At 39.6% G+C, this 21233-nt stretch overlaps 1 protein-coding gene across 1 annotated transcript in view; it reads left to right on the top strand.

Moving 5' to 3' along the window:
- Positions 1 to 21233, top strand: part of Fhit (fragile histidine triad diadenosine triphosphatase) — a 1393700-nt gene that overhangs the window by 1206093 nt on the left and 166374 nt on the right. The window contains exon 8 of the mRNA XM_087181606.1: positions 170 to 238. Within this exon, the coding sequence (XP_087037732.1) occupies positions 170 to 238 (69 nt within the window). The remainder of the gene's footprint in view (positions 1 to 169; positions 239 to 21233) is intronic.

Here is a 21233-nt window from a genome sequence, read left to right as displayed (position 1 = left end):
CTCAGCAGATTTCATATATAATTGCTGAAGGGGAACATCATCTTCCTCTGAAAAATAATCCAGCAGGAACCAATGCTGAATAATTGGGCTTCATGAGAATGTCACTGTCAAGTCTCAAAATATATGGAGAGATAATTAATTTTATTTTTTCTGTCTTATCCATTTTCAGCATGTTCATGTCCACGTTCTTCCCAGAAAGGCTGGAGACTTTCGCAGGAATGACAGCATCTACGATGAGGTGAGTCTGCCTGCTGTGCTTCTGCTGTGTGATCACAGTACCTGCCAGTGCGGTGAAGTCAACCAAGTGAACCGGATACCACACTAGATATGGGCTTAAATGCGATGCTGCCCAACATAACTTGGAAAGTGGCATTAGAGGCCAGGAAGCTAAGAATAGCCCTCATGGGAAGCCAAGACAAATGAATTCTAATGATCTCTTTTTCAAATGAAAACCAGCAGCATCCAAGTGTCCTTGTCCAGGACACTAAGTGTTTATGTGGAGATACTGGTCTAGAGTCTCCATAGAAGAAAATCTACAATGCCATCAGTGGAGGTCAAACAGATTTATATAAGATTCTTCTAGGCAAAAACTAAATATAGTTTTTAACACATTTTGGAACTTAGCTTGTCTCCCCAAATAGCATTTACTCAAAGTGGAAATTTGAATAATGACAGGTAGAAACTAGCTGGTTTGAACAATGCAAGTGTAACCTATGTATCATAAAGCTTTTAGCAATAAACTGATTTGTGGATCCTCCTGCCCAAGACATAAATGTGAAATCAGTACACACATGAATCCTGGGGTCTTGTCTGCACGAACACCTCTAGATACTCATCTGCCTTGTGTGGAAAGCACAGACAGCCTCTGGGGGATTAGACTGGTATAACATTCAAGGTGATTTTAGATTAGCTGCTTATTCTAGTCAAGTAAGGGAAAATACATTTACCACATTTTACTGAACATCAAGTGGTCCATTACCCTAAAGCGCTTAGTTGAAAAGGACTTTGAGGGTGTTTCTGAATGGAAAAGGAAGGTGCTCTAATTGATTAGCAATTTCTACCATAGATGTCCAATGGGAAAGAGGTGCCATAGTAGTCATCTGCTGCGTTTTCAAATTTTGATTGTCTATCTATAACTCCGCCAGGTAGAACCATGTGTTTCTCTTTAGCTGGGAATCATATAGCTGAGAAGAGTCCTATACAGTCATGCTTTTTTGTGTGTGTTTACAGGGTTTCCTTGCAGTAAATGGGCGTTAACTTGGCTATCCAGACCATAAAAATAAAGAGTGAGAGATCAACATTTTATAATGAAATGCATAATTCTTTTTCTGGGACTCACTGGATTGTTCAAGATGAGGGATTATCACTTGGGGTAAAATGCCTTTAGGATGTCATATTGTCTCATTTTTCCTGTTTGCCAAGAGCTGCAGCAGACTTGTGTCAGATGGAAATTGTCTCATCCCTGGTACTTAAGTGCCGTTGTGTGAAAATCTCAATTCCTAGGAGGATCCATCTCTAGGAATTCTGTTCTAGTAGATTTCACAGGCAATGAGGGACCAGTTATGATCCTGGTGTGTGACTGGGTGTTAAAATAGGCTCTCTGGCAAATCTGGGGTTTCTGCAGCCATTCTGTAGTACTATAATTTGATCTTATTTTCACTGGGTGTGGAGTACACTTTGGGGTTCGGTAAGGGCTTAGTCCATGTTACAGGAAAATCAGAATTATGGAGTAATTATAAAGATATACATAAAAAACAAGTAGTGATCCTATTAACATAAACTGAAGTTCACAAAATATTGCCAAGTATAGGCTATTTTAATGAATAAATTAGCACATGATTTATATACAAATGAATATTGCTAAAGTGGTATTAAGAGTACTTGAAAACACTGTTTTCTTAGCCTGAGCAGTCTCCTTGAAATCTTGTTTATGTTGCAAATATACTAGTGACAGAAGCTGCACAGGCATGGTTCAGTCTGGCTCAAGACATGGCGTCCAGCAAGGTAGTCGATGTGTGGCCTTTCTCCCCTATCTTCCTTCCCTTGTGCGCATGCAATGATGCCAGTTCTAGTCCCTCAGATAAGGCAACACATGTTCCAGACATTCCACCTATTTGGAGGAGCATCTCAGGGGCAGTAGTTATCATGAGAAGTATTTGTTTTATAATCAAGGGGTAGGTCATATGTAGTATAGATAGTATCTAAGGGAAACTGTGGTACAAGACTATAAAGAGATTGAACACTGAAAATGAGCAGAATCTGGTTCAAATCCCAACATCATCTACGAACTACATGACATTGGGCAAATCACTTAACCTCTGTGTTTTAATTTTCTTATCTTTAAGATTCAAATAAGAGTTCATACCACTCTAAAAGATCATCTAAAAGATGTATTTCATGACATATTATACCTGAAGTCTTATTTTAGGGTTTGGGACATACTAAGCATTTATTAATAGCTAGTTAGTTCTATTATTATTATTATTATTATTATGATTATTATTATTATTATTCTTTTATAATTGTAGCAATGCCAGATAAGTGGATAACCCAGATTAAAGCCAGGTCATTGGATATTGCCATCCAGCTCCCCTTCAAGGGCCATATTTCCAATTTTCCTTCTGCCTTTAACTACTCAGTCTCAGTTTCATCTTCTTTGTATAAAACTCTTTGTCTGGTTTAAATACATAATGAGGTTATACCTAGAAAGAAGCATGGAAAGCATTAGGCACTGCTTTAGATTTATTGGTACAAGATGTAATGTGCATTAGACTGAGTGATCTTAATCAGAAATGATAGAGTGATGAAGAATGGCATTCTTTATACTGATGAAATCACTCACTGTGGATTATGCATCTCTTCAGGACATACAACAAACAGACTGCTTTGGAGGGGAAGGGGTGGGAAACCAGGACAGTAGGAGACTGAGCTTAATAAATATAACGGTATTTCCACATGGAAAGGGTTGCTAAATGGGCCCGGAGTTATGTCAATTAGAAATGTTGTGTTTTCTCTGGGCACCATTTTAAAAAGGACAGTGACAAACTGGAGAAAATTTATAGGAAAGTGTTTGAGATGGCAGGTTCTTGAGGCAAAGATTAGGAAAGAGTTGGTATTTAAATTGGAGATGGGATGACGTGTGGAGGAATGATAGTGACAGAGTTATTGTTTCTAAATATTTGAAGGAATGGCGGTGGAAAAGCATTAAATACATTCTGTGTAGCCCCAGAGAGCCCGTCTGGCATTATCAGTCTACAAAGAGGCAACTATCATCTCCAGATAACAGCAGGTCAAATTGAAAAAACTCTGAGCAGTGAGAGTGCCTTTTGAGAAAGTGAGCTCCTCACTCTTGGATCTATTCAAACAAAGTGTGTACGACCTTGATTCTTGAGGAAGATGTGTGCATTGGATCACTGCTTGAACTACCTGGCTCTGTAGTTCCTGTCTTTCTACATCTGTCCCAGCTGATTATTCCCTCCATTTTGTAGTCTGTGCAAGTTCTATAGCGAATAGTGCCTTTCTGTTATGAGCATTGTAGCATTTGGGCTGTTGCCTAATGAAACATATTCTGTTTTGCTTAGTTCCTGAAATTCAAGATATAACTCTTTCTTGCCTTTTATGAAATCCCATTCTATTGACTTTCTCTTTCCCAGCCTAATTCCTGCTTCTTTTCCAGCTCAGATTTGAGTATTGATGGCCCAGGGCTTTCCTTACCTCCTTATATGTATCTAACTATTGTCTGAAATGTATTTTTTAATAATGTGCTCTATTTTGACTGCAAAGTGTTTTTTAATGAGTCTGATGCTATGAGGAATGTCACTCATTCTATAGGTCACTGTAGTTCTCACATATCTGGCTCTTGCCTGGGCTTGTTTCGGGCCCCTCTAGGTATCTAAGTTTGAAATCCCGGCCTACTGCATGGACAACCCTCACCTCTCTACCATGCAAATATTAGTTCCAGGATCCTCTGTCTCCTCCACTGTGCATGCCATTTATCTGTAGCATCTGTTTCACCTCCCTGCTTACTTTGTAATGGTGAAGTCCCTGGTGAATTCTTCAACTTCACTCTCAAGTCCTGCCCACCTCCCCAGCTCCTGTAGATCTCATTCTCTTTTGCTGCTTGCTTTTGTCAAATATACTGTTCTTGTTTTGAACTCAGGGACTTTGTCGTCATGTTTGCCTCTAACTTCTGTCTTCTCCTTCCCTTCCTACTGCTTCATATTTTCATCTGAATTTCAGCTTAAAGTCACCTCCCTGAAGAGTCTTTTTACTATTCTGTTGCAATTAAAATTGCTAATCCTCTATTCCTTACATAGTAATTTTATTGGATTACCTTCCCTATTTTCTCTGTAACACCACATGTGAAGTGTATATTCAATGCCTGAGTTACCCAGCGTCATTGTAAAGCCTTGAGAGCAAAGAGTTGGTCCTCAGTGGATATTTGGTAAATAGATGAGCATATGGGTGAACAAAAAGAACTAAAAAAACTTGAAATTTCCTACTTGTTCTGATATAATTTAAAAGGAGAGCATATCTTGGCTTCAGAAGGTTGATTTATTAACTCATAGCTGCACTGGGTGAGACTCTGACATGGTGCTATCAGATGTCTGAAGTTAATTTAATAGGGCACTGATAGAACAGAATCCTTTGGTCAGGAATCAGTGTGCAGAAGGCTCAGAATTGTGGCACAACAGAAAGGCCTGAAGAAGTATTAAATTATTATGTATTGTGCATTTAGAATAAACATCAATATTTTCACATTAGCTATGTACTTGCTTACAAAACCTAAAAGATAACATCAGAAATAAAAGCCTATGTGAACTACATTGAAAATACCAATAAAACTCTACAACGAAAATAATCTTTGCTTCAGTTGGCACATCCAAGGCAGCCTTCACACATGACTACTTCATGTTCCATGCACATGTTTTGCTTACGCTGACAGTACATGTGCTTAGCTTTCCTTTCCTGTGTGCCAGGCCATTCTTGTCACCTTTCTTCTCTTCCTGTTTTGTCAGGAGCTTCATACTATGTTGTACAATGTGTACTTAGCAAGGTAATAAGATATCAATTAAATAAAATATCAAATATGCAATAAGTGCTTAGAATAGACATCAACATTTTCACATCAGCTGTTTACTTATAAAACCTAAACGATAACATCAGAAATAAAACCCATGTGAACTACAATGTAAACACAAACAAAAGTCTACCACATAAATAGTCTTTGCTTCAACTGTCACAGCCAAGGCAGTCTTCACACAGGAAAATTGCGCATTCTATACACAAGTATCACTATGTTTTGTTTTCTTGTCTGTTCTTGTAGGGCACAGTTGACTTTTTATGGTTTTCCTGTTATAGTGGGTCTTTGGGATGCTGTGCCTGCCTATTCACCTGTCAGCTCACCAGTGTGCTCCACAATTTTTTTGTGTGGTTCCCTGGGTAGAAACATTTTGCTTTTCTGCTGCTGTAAATGATCTCTTATGAGTTCCAATGCCAACCCTCTAAGAAAATTTCTCTGTGCTATTTTTCATTTGTCATTTTCTTTATAAATGATAAAACTGTGCCATACATGTTAAAGATGGAGTAAAACACAACCATTGGCCAGTGCTTTGTGTTTTGAGTGATATCAGAGGTGCTGCACAAGTTATCAACATCCACTCCACCTTTGGTTTTGTTGTAGAAAGTTTCCATCTCAGGCTTCTTTTTTGTTGAGGTTTCCCTATCAATATTTCCATCATTGTACAATGGTGACATCAGCAATACCAGTTTGTTTTTCTTTGCCATATACAAGGCCAATGTAAATCTTTCTAAAATCCAAAGATTTTACCATACAATTCTGTTTTTAAATTGCAACATTTCATTTGGAATTTCTGCTTTGTTTCTGCATATAATTCATGTGCTGCTGAACTTGTGCTTTGTTAGCATATATAACATCAATTGGAAACTGGTAAACCAATTGTCAAATGTCACATTCCAATTAGTTTTGGAGATGGGAGCAACAAGTCTTCTCACAACATCATTCAGTTTATTACTATATGAATAGGGACCTGATGGCTGAGTTTCTGGATAAATTTCTAAATTGAAAGCATAATAAGTCTTTGCATCTATAAGGGAATACATTTTCATGCCATATTTTGACCCATTGCTTTTCCATAAGTCTTTTACATTCCTGTGATTACCATGAGAAATCCCTGCTCAGTACATCAGACTTATGAATGCTTTCAGTTTGGCTAGTGAGGTGTCATAATGAGGTGTCATTTTGAATATGACTATTGGTGCATACAAAACATTTTACTTGTATTTCAGCCTTTGTGTATTTCACAGAATCTTGTAGCATTTTATTTGTTACAATTTTCAACACTGAATGGCAGTGCTGGCATAATGTCCACTATGTTTCAATCCTGCTAAGACCCTCACTACATTTGTGGATCTAGTTCTAACCTTGGATTATTCTATTTGGTTGTGTGACCATTTTGCAACATTTCAGCTAGTCTAATATGTACTCACATTGCTATTTTCTTTGTCATCTGAATCAAGGATGTCTGCATTCCTTGTGTCTCTATCAGTCAATTCTTGCTCCATTTCACTGTCACAGGAACTTTGGCTCACAAAGTCAGTGTCAATGTAATCATCATCATCATCATCATCATCATCATCCACCCACACCATTCTTCTGTTATAAAAATATGTATTTTACCATAATGGATCATCATTATCATCCATGCATGAGTAATCTGATGATTCACTTTTGATCTCCAAAACTTGCAAATCTGGTTTTTCATGTGCCATTTTACTGAATTGGACTATTTCTACCAGAAAAATCAAAAGAAAACATTTTTTAAAAATCCTAGAGTGGTGTGGGTATATTATACCCTCTGTGATGCTCAGTTAAACATAAGCAAAACCTGTTAGGCAGAGTATGATGTGAGTGTAAATCCAAGTTTGACACTTTTGGACAGATGCACACATTTTACCTTTTGTCATACCAAGTGAGTAAGCACAAAGATTGCTTCCTATATCCCTCAAGCAAAGATACCGAGATGCACAGCCATTTACTTTACCTGCTAAAGTAAAAATTTTTGGTAGAAAAGTAAGGGATGGGTTTGTGGAACCCAGTGTTATGCTCCACAGGTTATAGACCTTGTCTGCCAATCTGGTGGATACATGCCAGAGATGATAAGTAACTTGCCCCCTAAAAACCTGAAACCTAGGTTTGTCTGCCCATGACAAATATAGATGTGGGGTTTGCTGAAAGCAGGCTTGAGAGCTGCTTTTTCTCACATTCCAACATTAATCACATTCTCTGAGTTTATCTTCACCTGCTTTTCCTCCAGCTTTCTGACTTGGACTTGTCCTTATGCATTTTGCTCACTATCTTATGTGCCCTATTTCAGAGGATAAGCCTCCTTTCTCTCTAAAAACTGAGTTACAGATCCATCTTCTCTAAAGCAGAATTTCTTCTACAGCCCTTTCTTTATAGTTTCCAAGCAGATTTTATTTATCTGTAGCTCCCAAACTCCTTCTGCATTCATGTTCTTTAAGTTTCCATGAATCATATGGCCTTCTCTGGACTCAGTGAGCCCTCTCTTATCTTGACAAGTTGATAAAAATTATGATAATGACACAAATGGATCCTTGGATAAAAGAGTGTGCAGATCTAATGTGGAGGAGGGAAATACTCTTTGCCTAATGTCGTGGTATATCATCTCATTAACTCAGAAAGACTTACCCTAACTGTGTCTCGAGTAAGCAGCTCTCATAACTGTATTGGACAATTCATCAAATGTTTATGGGTGACATTGAATGGTTGTGATTGTGCACTGAGTATAAAACCCATTACTGATGAAAGAAGTAACTGTTATTAAAGCAAATGGGACTAGCAATCAGCTATTGGACAAATTCAACCTTGAATTTCATAGATAGAGAAACTGTGGGTTCAAGCATGTCATGGGAAACAATTGCTTGGCTTAACACAATGCATAAAAAAAAAATCAATTTGCTAAAATGCAGGTCATTTGGCCCAGAGGGCTAGAGAGAACCATTATATTGCTGACGATATTTATTGTTGAACTTGGATCTCTTTCACACATCATTTGACAATGGACTTGAAGGCCATGGATCCCTAGTTGACTCTCCAAAAAGGAAGGAATGTTTCAATGAGACAGTTAATTAGTTTTTTTCCCTCTGGGTTCACGATGTCCTCCTACTGACTGGTATGTTTCTGAGTATTTGAAAATTTTAGAATGAAAACATTGGTACCCCTTGTTCAGAATAAAAGAACAACTTCATAGATTTTTCCAAATTCATGAGGACTTTTAACTCAATCTGTATATGTTATAACCAACATATAATAATGATAAGTTAAAGATGTGAACTGAAATGTCCCGTTTCCATGTCTCCAAATGCTCTTAGGCTACCTATCTTAATAAGAGAACGAGGTAAACATCCAATATTCTCAGTTAAATCTCTGACCCTTGCAGGAGAAGAACATAAAATCAGTAGAAAAGTGTTTATCTGGTTACGAATTCTTCCTATCCATTTTCCACATAGAAATAAGTGTTCAGGGAGTATACAGTTCAGGTTAGTCGTGCTAGGTAGGGTCTGCCGAGTATGGAATGCTGAGAAGCACAGAGGATTATCACAGTGGTCCTAGTAAATTAGGGACCTCCATGAAAACTATGAAGTCATTTGACACTAATGAGAAAAAGCAATAAGATAAGGCAAAGAGTGGCTGATAAACTCAGGGACATCTATAGAATGAGTCCAACAGCAAAGGATACCACCTCTAGGGTTTTTCCTAGGGTTGTCTTTGAGGGCTGCCATTCTAGGTCAGTTTCCCCATAATTGCTCTCCTATGCCATTTTAATATACTCAGTTGCCAGTTAGTGAGACATAATCAAGAAAAAAGTTAATCACAGGTCACTCAATGCATAATCTTATGGGAAAACCACTTCATCAAACCATTCTATGTCACTTGGAGTCTATTATCCCCTAAAGCAAACTCTCAGAGAAATTTACAAATCTTTACCATTTAGAGGGCTGAGAATGCAGGGAGCAGAGATGGGAAAAATTATTTGGGTAATAGTGAGCATGAATGGGTAAATAAAACAAAGAGAAAAGAAATATGAATTTAGCATTGACATATTTTCATCAGTGTAAGTTACAATGGCCTCACAGAGAAAAGCCCAGATAATTGTCTTCATCCCTCTTTTAAAGAGGAAGATCAAAATGAGCAAAAATTTGTGGGAAAAGGAGACAAAAATTCATGCAGCTTTAAAGATTGAGAGCGTTTGTCTTTTTGCTTTCCACATATTGTTTGTCAGTCTTTAGGCAAAAGAATGACGCACTTAGCTCAGATAACGTCCATAAATAAATTATAGCTAGGAGCAGGAATAGTCTTTGAAACCCAGGTGCCAGGAGCCAGCAGAGAGAAACTAGAAGACCTTGAATTGCCTTCCTCAGAGAAAGCACAGAGAGGGAGAGCCCAGGGTGGTGGGCTGATTTTGGAAGCCCATCTCAGGTGCTCCAATGGGGCTTGTACTTCAGTTACCATCAGATATCCACCTTTGAGGTCCCCAGTGGCTGCTTTCTACCCTGTGTTCCAGAGCTGCACTGCTCTGTAGGAGTCTAAAGCTAGTTACTTGTCTCATTAAATATGCTCAGAAGCCACAATAAACAGCCATAAATAAACAAATGGAATTAAATTGAATTTAGTAATAGAATTTTTAACCCAGCATAAGCAAAATATTATCATTTCAACAGGTAATTAATATAAAACATTTTATTGTGATATTTATATTCTTTTTGTGTTCTATCTTTGAAATCCACTGTTCACTTAACATTTCTAATACAGCTTAATTCAAACTAGCTACCTGTAGCCGGTGGCTACCAAACTGGACAGTGCAATTCTAGGTTTCATTAGTTAGAGAGCTCCATTTGTTTTCAAAAAGTATAAGTTAATGCAGAAACCTTTCAATTTTTTCATCCTGGCAGTCAGAATTCAGAAAGCACTAATTTATTTTTTCTGAACTTGAAAGTATGAAATAAGCTGAGTATGGTGGCACACACCTTGTAATCCCAGCACCCTAGGAGGCTGAGGCAGGAGGATCAGAAGTTTGAGTCCAGCCTGGGCAAGTTAGAAAGACCCTATCACAAATTAACAAGTAAAAAGGACTGGAAATATAGGTCAGTGATAAGATCTGAGTTCAATCCTTAGTACCACAAAAACATAAATAAAATAAAATAACACAGGAGCTAGATTGTCAGACAATTGAGTTAAATTCCATCATCTCTCATAAAAATGAAATAACCTCAGCGTTGACCAGATAAATGTAACCTCTATGTATAAGGATTTATTTCTTTTCCCTGGTAATTTCACCAGGGATAGTCATGAAATAATCCTTGAAGTTTGGAGGACAGAGGAGCTGCTGATTTGGTCATTTTTTCTGTAGATGATGGCCCGTCTCTGGGTAGCCCAATCAAATGTCACTAGAGTGGCTGAAGCTTATTGTTCTAATTTTGAAAAGAGACCCAGTAAGTGTTGTTTTGAGACAATGTCGTGTAGGTTAAGAGTGGGGTTCTGGATCCAGACTGCTTGGTGTTCTGAACGGCTCTGAACAGACTGCCGTGAGGCTTCTCCATCCCTCAGTTTCCACGCGGGTAAGGTGGGGATCACAGGGGGGCTGCTGTAAGAAGGTGAGCACTGTTGCCTACAAAGCCCTGGAATGGTACATGACACAGGCTCAGCACTCAGCAACTGTTAGCTGCTAGGATGTGCACTGTGATCGACATAGTTGCTGTCATCCTGAAGGCATAGCGCAGAACCTTCTGAGGAGCTGACAGGAGTCAGGAGTCAGTGAGTGTTGGTGGCAGCCTGGAGAACCTCTTTCTGGAGCCCAGGAAGTTTCTTCCAGCTGCAGGAACTCATGAAGGAGAATTAACATAGGCTCGATGTCATTGCCCATGACTGTCATCACACGTGTGTGTGGACAAGAAGCTTCAAAGACATAGCAACTCAATAATTTGTGAGCATATTAAACTTTTAAGTCATCACAAGTAGGCAGCCCACACTATCCCGACATTTAGACACAAGGAAGAAATCTTTCCTGGAAAGAAAAGATTCTGACTTATGACTTCATTCAAGGACTTTCACATTGCTTCAACTTATTGGGGGGCAGCTCTTTGTGGAAACTGTGACCACCCTGCCTGTCTCCCATTTGGAAGAGCCTATTGAGAGATGCCAGACTTCTTTTTGAAATGAGAAAATTTTCAAAAAGGTTGATAGCTCTAAATTCTACACCTTGGATCAACAGTGGGTTTTTTTGAGTTATTTAATCTTGATTTGATATTTAAATCTGTGTCTCTTGCGTTTAGCATATATGAAATCATGAGGGGAAAATCCAATGTGTTTTGGCCTCCGAATTTAGCTTAATAGTCATAAAGTCACTCTAGTTCTTAGTCTTTTTTCCTAGGGAGAACTATTGGAAAATAAGTAATGTGATACAATTATTACTATCATTTAAAGAGAATCTGCAATGGACTGGACTCTCAGCTAGGAGTTACATATACATTGCTTTATTCTTTATAAACCTAGCAGGGCAGGTTTAATTGAAACTAAACCTCACACAGGGTGATGTGTCAGTCTTATGACCTTCATGGCAAAGCTTGTTTATAACAAAGTCTGTTTGACTATAAAACCTCTGTTTCCATCACCCTTTGCTTCAATGTGAGAAAAATATTTTCCTTCACTTTTATGAAAAACAAAGAGAGTGAGATAAATGTTTTTCTTGGAGATGGTGACTTCCAGTGCTAAATCTCAGTTTCCAGATACTGTTCAGGCCCAGGGGCACTTGCAGGAGCACACACTTCCCACTTACTAGATTTACACCGAACCCTACAGGTCCTGGTCGCCCTGCTCCTAATTAAGTCGTAAGACTTACAGTGAAACAAACTGGCATTTTCCAAGGTTAATGTTCTCTCTCTCTCTCCTTTTAGGATATCCCCAGCAAAGAATTATAACTCCTTTATATATATATTTTTAAATACACAGAAGTCATCAACACATCCTGGCTGGCTTCTACAATTCCCAGAGTCATTCTCTCAGAGCTGATTTTGCTCAGTGAACCTCTGAAATACTTTTGCATGCCTTATAGTGTATTCATGTCATGATAACATACTAAAATATTTAAGAGAAAATTGCTGCTTTATTTTTTCTCAAAAAACAACAGTCCTTGCTTACAGCTCTCAATGGATCATAAATACTTTCTGGGCCAGCTGCAGCAGTACCTGTTGGAAATCCTTCTTAAATTCATAGTAACTAAGGAACTCACAGAATATTTCTTCTGCAAGGAAATGCAGTCCTTGCCCCAGAACATTTTTTTCTTCTTTAAAAGAATTGTGTTTCTCAGAAAACTTCCAAGTTATTGAAAGGCCATCACACAGCTGGGTCAAATCATGTATGAACCTGGCTTTTCTGGTACTCATGGTCATATCAATTGATGTGAAGACTGAGGCTGAATTTATTTTTAGGAACCTGAAGAAAGAAACTCAACTTGTTAAAGGATCTCCCATCCACAGAGTCTGTGTACCATTTATCTTCCTTTCCGGGGGCCCTAGAATAGTTTCTTCATTCAAGACTCATCTCAAAATCCAGAGCATCAGGAGCTTGGGAGGTTTCATCTATTGGTGATCTGGGATAAGGCTGAACTAGACTTCTTGAGGGAGGTTAAGGGAAAGATTTTCGACTGGTGACACCCTCAAATGGAGAAGGCACAGTGTGACTAGGAGACTAGCATGTTGATGCTACCTCAGTGAAGCACAAAATAGGATATTAAGTTACATTTACTCCATCAGATGCAGAAACTGAGGCACATGAGATCTCATAAATTTTCTTAGAGCAGAGAGTAAGAAATGGACCTGGGATTCATACTCGGCCTGTCTGGCTCCCAGAGTCTGGGTTCCGTCTTGCTTCATGGCCTCTGTGAACTCCCAGAAGTGTTTCAGTCACCATTTTCCCTTCTACCTGTTAACTTTCAGAAAATTCCACAGTCTCGTCGAGTAGGTTCTCCAGAAATGACTGTTAAGCTGAGCTGATCTGTTTCCTCTCCAACCTTCTGAATTTAATACTGCCTTCACTCATTCCTCAGCTCTATGCCTTTCATTTTAGTTGTAAGTGGCCCAGTTTTTGGTCACGACCTTCCTTCTTGTCAGATCTTCCTCTCAAGAAAGAACTTGTACCATAATTACAACAACCTAACAAAGGCTGCTAGCAAAGAATAAAATTTTATTAAGGGTGGAATATCTGGCCTTGGACTAGAGGTACACTAGGACCTTGCTTTGAACTCCATTATCGGATCACCAAGGCTAGCTCTGTACCTGTATGCACTGTTGCAGTCTACCTGAAGATTAATTAGATACCCAGAGTCTGCCAATACTCTCCAAGGTAGACAAATCTACCTGGACCTTTGTGTTTGGAACTGTGTTCATACCCTGCCAAGAGAATTACAGACATTTCTATAGTATCTTCTTCTAGGCTGAAAAGTTCTCTTATCTGTGTCGTAGTTTCCAGATCACCACAGGGTACATGTTCACGTATGCCTGTAGTAGTTGCATAAGTGACCCAATTATTTGGAAACATCTCAACATAGGAGATATTTAAATGCCAAATACTACAGGAATAGTTCTTTGAGGTGTCTCCATACGGATTTCCACAGTGGTTGCACCAGTCTGCACTCCCACCAACAATGGAGAAGGGTTCCTTTCTCCCCCCACCCCCACCAACATTTGTTATTGGTTGATTTCTTGATAATAGCCACTCTTTGTGGGGTGAGGTGGAATCTCAGTGTTGTTTTCATCTGCATCTCTCAAATGACCAATGATGTTGAACATTTTTTCATATATTTATTTGCAGTTTTTTATTTCTTTGAGAAATGTCTGTTCATTTCAGATGCCCATTTTTGAATTGGGTCTTTGAATTTGGGGGTGTCTGATTTTTTTCAGTTCTTTATATATTCTAGATAGTAAGCCTTTGTCTGAGGTACAGCTGCTAAAAATTTCTTCCCATATTATAGGTTGTCTCTTAGCTCTGTTGGTGGTTTCTCTTGCAATGCAGAAGCTTTTTAATAAGATGAGATCCCAGTTGTTGATTCTTTGTGCTAGCTCCTGTGCTACTGAAGTTTTGTTCATAAAGTCTTTTCCTATGCCAAGGTCATTGAGAGTTCTACCTAACTTATCTTCCAGCAAGTTTACTGTTTCTGTCTTGATATTTAGATCTTTAATCCACTTTGATCTTAGTTTAGTGCACGGTGATTGGCATGGGTCTAGTTTTAATCTTTGGCAGGTTGAAATCCAGTTTTCCCAATGCCATTTATTGAACAGGCTATCTTTCCTCCAATGAGGGCGATTGGCTCCTTTGTAAAAGATGAGGTGGCTGAGTGTGTCTGGAGTCGTTTCTGCATCTTCTAATCTATTCCACTGATCTTCAGGTCTGTTTCTTTGCCAGTACCATGCTGTTTTTATCACAGTAGCTTTGTAGTATAGTTTCAAGTTGGGGATTGTGATACCCCCAGCCATGTCTCTGTTGCCTAGAATTGCTTTCGCTATTCTAGGTTTCTTCTGCTTCCAAATGAATTTTTGGATTGTTTTCTCTAGTTCTGTGAGGTATATTGTTGGAATTTCAATCGACATGGCATTAAATCTATATAGTAGTTTTGGAAGTATGGCCATTTTCACTATACTGATTCTTCCTAACCAGGAACAAGGGATATCTTTCCATTTTCTTACATCCTCTTCGATCTCCTTCTTCAGAGTGCTGTAGTTTTCAGTGTAGAGGTCTTTTGCTTCCTTTGTTAGATTGATTCCTAGATATTTCATTCTTTTAGATGCTATTGTAAAAGGAATTATTTCCCGAATTTCTCTCTCAATGGGTCTGCTATTTGCATATAAGAAGGCTATTGTTTTTTGAGTGTTGACCTTATATCCAGCTACTCTACTCAATCTGTCAATTAGGTCTAGAAGGCTTTTGGCTGAGTTTTTTTAGGTCTTCTATGCAAAGTATCATATCATCAGCATATAATGACAGTTTAACTTCTTCCTTTCCTATCTTTATCCCTTTTATTTCTTTCTCTTGTCTAATTACTAGAGGTCCCATTTGACCCAGCTATTCCCCTACTGGGTGGGTATCTTCCCCAAAGAATTAAAAGAATCATACCACAGTGATACATGTGCACCTATGTTTATAGCGGCACAGTTTGTAATTGCTAAGGTTTGGAAACAGCCCAAGTGCCCATCAACTGGAAACTGGATAAAGAAGATGTGGTTTTTTAATAAAATGGAGTACTACTCAGCCATAAAGATGAGAAACTAAAGACATTTATAGCTAAATGGATGCATATTGAGGCCATCCTCTTAAGTGAAATAAATAGGACACACATGTGCAAATACCGAATAGTTTCTCTAGTGTGAGAAACTGATAGTGTAAACAAGGATGAAAATGATTAAAATGAATAATTGATAATTTGAAATAGGAAAAGGTCCAAAGGTGTAGGAGTGGCAGGAGGGGAAGGGGAAAAGGAAGAAGGGAAAGGAAAAATTATGAGAAAGAAAAAAAATGGAATCAAAGTCTATGTAAATAGGGAAGGGTGGAGGGGTGAAGGGCACACAGGGAATGGGGAAAAAAATAAGAACTAAGATACATCATGTTCTGGTACAAACACCCAATGATAAATGTAAATGTATACCTGAAATGTACCAATTAATATATAAATTAAAAAAATTGTAAAAAAAATACTACAGGAATATTTTAATGATATATACATATTTATAGTCATTATGTGAGTTCTTAAAATATTGAGATATAAATTTTGATGAAAAGAAGGGCATACAAAGAACACAGTAGAAGAATATGTACTCTGTAAATAAAAGGGTTAAAAAGAATGTAGCTGAAAATGGAATACTTGATTGTTCCTGGTTTTTCTCTTTGCATCATTTGCTATTTCCCAGACTTTATAGAATGACTGTGCAATAATTCTGTAACTACAAAAGATGACTGCAAGTCACTTTGTTAAATTTGTTTCCTTTCCCTCCTCCCTTCCTCCCTCCCTTCTCTCTCTCCCTTCTCCCCTCTGCTCTCTCTTCTCTCCTCTCTCTTCGCTATTTTTCTTTCACGAGATCGTGTCTCACTACACTGCCCCAACCGGCCTCAAACTCTTATTCTTCCTGCCTCAGCCAAGGCTGAGATAACAGGACCCTGACACTGTGCCTGGCTAGGGATCGTTTTATGAAGCAGACGCCTATATTCTTCTTCACTCGCTGGCAGAGACCAACACTTATTCTGTGTTGTTTCAGGGTTACAGTGAAAGAAATTGATTTAGTCTTGATAAAGACCTCGTGGGAAATACTTGTGTGTGACACATCACTTAGGCTGAAATAGTGGGGCAAATGACCTTTTTGGGATTTCTACTCTGGCTTGTTAAGAAAAAAAATACTGCACAGAACCATTTTTTCCCGAGTTCCTGCTTTGAGAAGCACAGGGAAAGACCCTAACATAGGCACTCATGCTGATGTGATACCTTGCAGTCGCCTGTTCCCATTTGTCTTACTTTCTCATTGCTGAGACAAAATGCCTAACACCCCAAGTTAAACGAGGAGAGGTTTATTTTGGCTCAGTTTTTGTCAAGGTTTCAGTCCATAGTCAGTTGCTTCCAAGGCAGGCCACCAAGGCAGAGCAGAAACCGATCATGGTATAGCAGGCAGGAAACAGAGAGAGAGATCAAGGGAGCAGGAAGGATACATGTACTTCCAGGCCACACCCAGTGACCCACCTCTTCCCACCAGGCTTCAGCTCCCAACATCACATCTAGTGATGTAATGCATCAGTGCACTAGTCCAGTATCGCTCATGATCCAGGTATCTCCAAAAAGCCCCACCTCTGAGTCTGAGGTTGCAGAAAGCATCTAGGTATGAACTGTAACGCTATTTCTTTCGTCTTGTCTCAGATTTCTCCTCAGTCACCAAGTCAACCGTTACTATGTTCATGGTCATCAACTTGACTTTACAAAAATGAAATTTCTTTACTTCTAAAATATAGTTTAGTTTCTGGCTGTGATAGTAAGTCATTCCCCTGTCCCAGGGCCAAGTGTTTTTCAGCAAATGCAGTACTGTCTGCTCCAGGTCGGGCCCATAGCTCAGTCGCAGCCTAGTTTACAGCCTGTCAATTCTGCTCCCATCTCCTTTATGAGCAGCATGTCCTGTGGGGTGGACAGGAATGATGTGGGCCTTGGTTCTTCTTTCTGGCATCTGAAATCTAAGCCCTCTGACTTGCCTGGTCCTTGTGCATTTCCTTGTCCGCACTGATAGCATAGCAAAGGCCAGCATCCTTGAGGGGTGGGAGTATTTAGCTTCCTAGGTCTCCGAAGGTGTCCATGGTCCTGACATGGCCTCGGGTGACAAGCACACCAAGGGCACTCACTCTGGAGCCTTTTGCAACTTTTAAGACAGACACAGAAAAATTTGTGTCTTCCTCTGCACTTTCTTGGGCCTAGGACCACAGAAGATTTAGTCCCTCTCCCCCCACCCCCAGCACACACTCATACAGCTGCTAGAGACTTCCTTCACTCTCTTTGCAAAGCTGTGTACTGTTAGAACTCTGGGTGAGAGAAGGAGAATTCAAATTCACTGTACTCCTAGATTCTCAAATTTGAAGGAGCAAATTATAGCACATTACACGATGAATATAGAATTATGGATTCCCCAAGGTGGCCAGGCTCTAATCTTTAGGACCTGTGAATACGTTTCATGGCAAAGAAGAGTTACGGTAACGGTACAATTGAAGGTGCTGATGAGCTCACTTTAAAATGTGGCAAGATTATCCAGGTGGGCCCGATATCTTTAAATGTGAGAGAGGAGTAAAATCTTTAGAATTAGAGTGCTCCATGTGAAAGTCTCAGTGGGCCACTACTGCCCTTGAACGTGGAAGTGGATCATAGGCCAAGGAGAGCAGGGAGTTTTAGAAGGTAGAAAACAAAAAACAAAACGCCAAGTTGATTTTCCCTTAGATCCTCCGAAAATGAATCTCAACACCTGGGTTTTAGGTTGTTTAGATATCATTTGGACTTCTGAGTTCCAGAGTTCTCAGATAATAAATCTGTGTTGTGTTAAGCCACAGAAATTGTATTTGTTGTACCACCAAATAAAAAACGAATGTAATCACCAGACATTAGGGTTCAGATCCTGGGGAGCAGCGGGATGGAACGTGTTCATGCAGTACACATCTAGCTCTGGGCTCTCAATTCTTCCCCTTCTCCAGCTTGAAATCATCTTTCAAGTGTGGGGTGGCCAGGTGAGACTGTTCTGCCTCCTCATCCCTCATACATCACTTCTTTCGCACACTGGGCTTTGCCCTGAGAAGTCGAAGTAAATGCTGAAGACGGCTGCTGAGCAGGAGACGCACTTCCCTTCAGCCCAGGGAGTCAGTAAGGGGTGGTCCACCAGTGAGTGCTTGGACACATTAGCCCGCTGCACATGGCTAAGAAGTGAGCGGTAGTGACTGCACTGGAAAGCAGAAACTTGATGAGTGTGGGGTGGTGTGCTCTAACAAAGGGCTGTGGAGGAGGAGTGACCGTGGGACATCAGAACAGCCTCACGTGGAGGCTGAAGCCCTGGCTGGTTGGCCAAGAGACTGGCCATTCCTTCATCCGGGACTTGCTTTCTCTATCCTCCAACTGGTGGGCATTCATCTTGGTCACCTGTAAGCTGCTCAGCTCAGTCTTTGTGACTCCAGGATGCTGAAGAGTTCAGTTGAGACTGAACCACCTGCCCCGAGGACTCCTCCCTTTGATTTTCACAGGGAGGCCGCATCAGCAGGGCAGACTGGATATTGACACTGTATTTGACTTTTAAAATTCGCTGCCAGTAGGAGATAAAATGAAAACACACCATATGGAATGCAAGCTCCCTACTATTTCAAAACTGAGGCATTTTCACTAAATGCTGACCCAAACTTAAATGCTATTTACAGTTTTCAAACTGACAATAATAGTAGTATGTTTCTAAATGTGGAGAGATTGTGCTAAGAGTGATTCTAATATTTTTTAAATTTTATTTTGTGGATGAAAATATTAAAAAAATAATTAGTTGGATATGCAAATAGTAGGCCAGAGAAATTATGCAGGCAATTGATACACAGCCATAGTTTCTGCACTCAGCGACTGGATTTCTAGGAACTGACTCCCAGGAAGTACTGTGAACTTGGCTCATCTCATACAGATCCACTACATAAGCTTCAATGTTTTTCCCTTTGAGGAGCCCCGTGTGCTATGTTTTTAATCTGTTTGGCTTACAGACCCCTTCGTGATCCCTGCCATGAACTGTTAACTCCCTATTGGGAAAAAAATTTTTAAATATTTACATAGACAACTTAGGAATTCACATTTGATTTTAAAATTTTCAGTCACATGTTTAGAAGCTCCAACGTGGTAGAGAGGAGCATGTCCTAAAGGGAAGTGCTAAGACTGGTTTTGAGCACAAAGTTGTATACACATAGGTATCCATATCTAATCAGGGAACTATGCCCATGTCCAGGGGCTCACTGGGTTTATGCAAGTTCCAGCTTTCTGCACGAAAGAACTGCACTATATAGTTCTTCTCCCAGAGCAAACGTCAGAGACCTGAAAGAGCAGAATGCCGGAGGAGGAGGAGGAGGAGGAGGTCGTCCTTTGAGGAGGAAATTTCCACTGGACTTGGGCTAGTGACTCATTAGAGACCAATAATTGGACACACTTGACACCTGAATCTCTCACTTTTTAATTAAAAGTCTAGTTGCACAGTCTTAATAGCTTCCAGATGATAACTGACTAGTTTTAGAAATCGTTCTTTGCACTTCTAGGTCTGTGAATTTAGTTGCTTTTCAGTGTTTGATGATTATATAACATCGTTAAAGTACAGGGAGTGATTATCCATAAAGGAACTTACCATAAATCTTTTTGAGTCATTCAGGAGTCTTTAAATTGTGAGATCTGACATTTTTTGTCCCTTCTATCAATGGAGGAAGTTACATAGTTTGGCTTTTCATTCTTTAGCATTCTTTTCATGGTTACTTTTAAAGTGCAGGATGACTCAGACCGTGGGTTTGTATCTAAAAGGCAATTTTGAGTTAGAAATTTTTGAAGATTTATGGAGTCATTCGGTTTGGTTGAAAAAATAATTTTTTAAAAACCTGACCATACTGGTGTTGACATTTAATAAAGTTTCAGGTCTCATCCTTCCTGGAACCAACCTATACAAGATTGCTTAAAAGCGGTTATGTTAGGTTAAGCCAGACCATTCAAGTTGAGATCAGTCGCTCAAACTTTGTGCATCTGAAGGTAGAACATACCCTTTTCCTCCCATAAATGGTCCCCTTCTTTCCACCCCCGTCCTTACTGAGGTCAGCATTAGCAAACTCAGCTGCGCTCCATCGCATTCTTGACTCTCCTCCCCGGTGTGTGTCATGGTGTTGCTACCAGGTCCTGCCAGTCTTTTCTGCAAAACGCTTCTCGCCTATTCTTGGCCACACAGAAGTCCTGGTTTTCTACTTTCCAAGAGTTTTCAGGACTTTTCCAAAGCATCTAAATAATGTCCTCAGTCTACTTTTGTCTCTACTGTGGGAGAAATCCCATAATTTTGTCAACTCATATTCTTTCCCCAGTTTTCTGAAGATTGGGGTGGGAGATTTTGATGCAACTCCAATTACACTAAAATCATCTGCTGCTTCCCCTCCCTTCCCCCTTCCACTCCTTCCTACATTTCTTTTTCTCACTTGTTGCCTCTTGAATTTTAAGGCACGAGTTCATATTTGACTCCCTAGTAAGAGCATAGTAATAAATCTCCCCTGGTTTTTGACATGATATTCTGGTTGTTATTTTGAACTAGGTATAGAGTTGGAGGGAGAAAGATTATCCCTTGTTCAGTCTGTCACCCTCAGGATAATGATGCAGTCACTGGTTTGCACCATTGCTCTTCTATTCTCATTCTTAGCCTCTGTCTTCTTGCTCTTAGCAACTCATCCCTCTGGATTCTGATCCTTGTCACCTCCAATTAAAAGCCATCCACTCCAAAGCTGGGCAGGTCCAGAGGTCTTGGCCCCTCCTTCTGAGACACTTTGAAATCTGACTTTGCTTTCTCTGGAATTTGTGAGTTCTTTATGACAGGTCAGTTCTCATTTATTTTGAAGTAATCACTCATTTCTGAAAGGA

Source organism: Heterocephalus glaber, unplaced genomic scaffold, assembly GCF_053883595.1.
Source record: "Heterocephalus glaber isolate CG9 unplaced genomic scaffold, H.glaber_assembly_v1.0 deba00001472, whole genome shotgun sequence".
Lineage (NCBI taxonomy): Eukaryota > Metazoa > Chordata > Mammalia > Rodentia > Bathyergidae > Heterocephalus > Heterocephalus glaber.
Note: the sequence above shows the minus strand (reverse complement) of the source record. Positions and strands in the feature narration are given on the sequence as shown.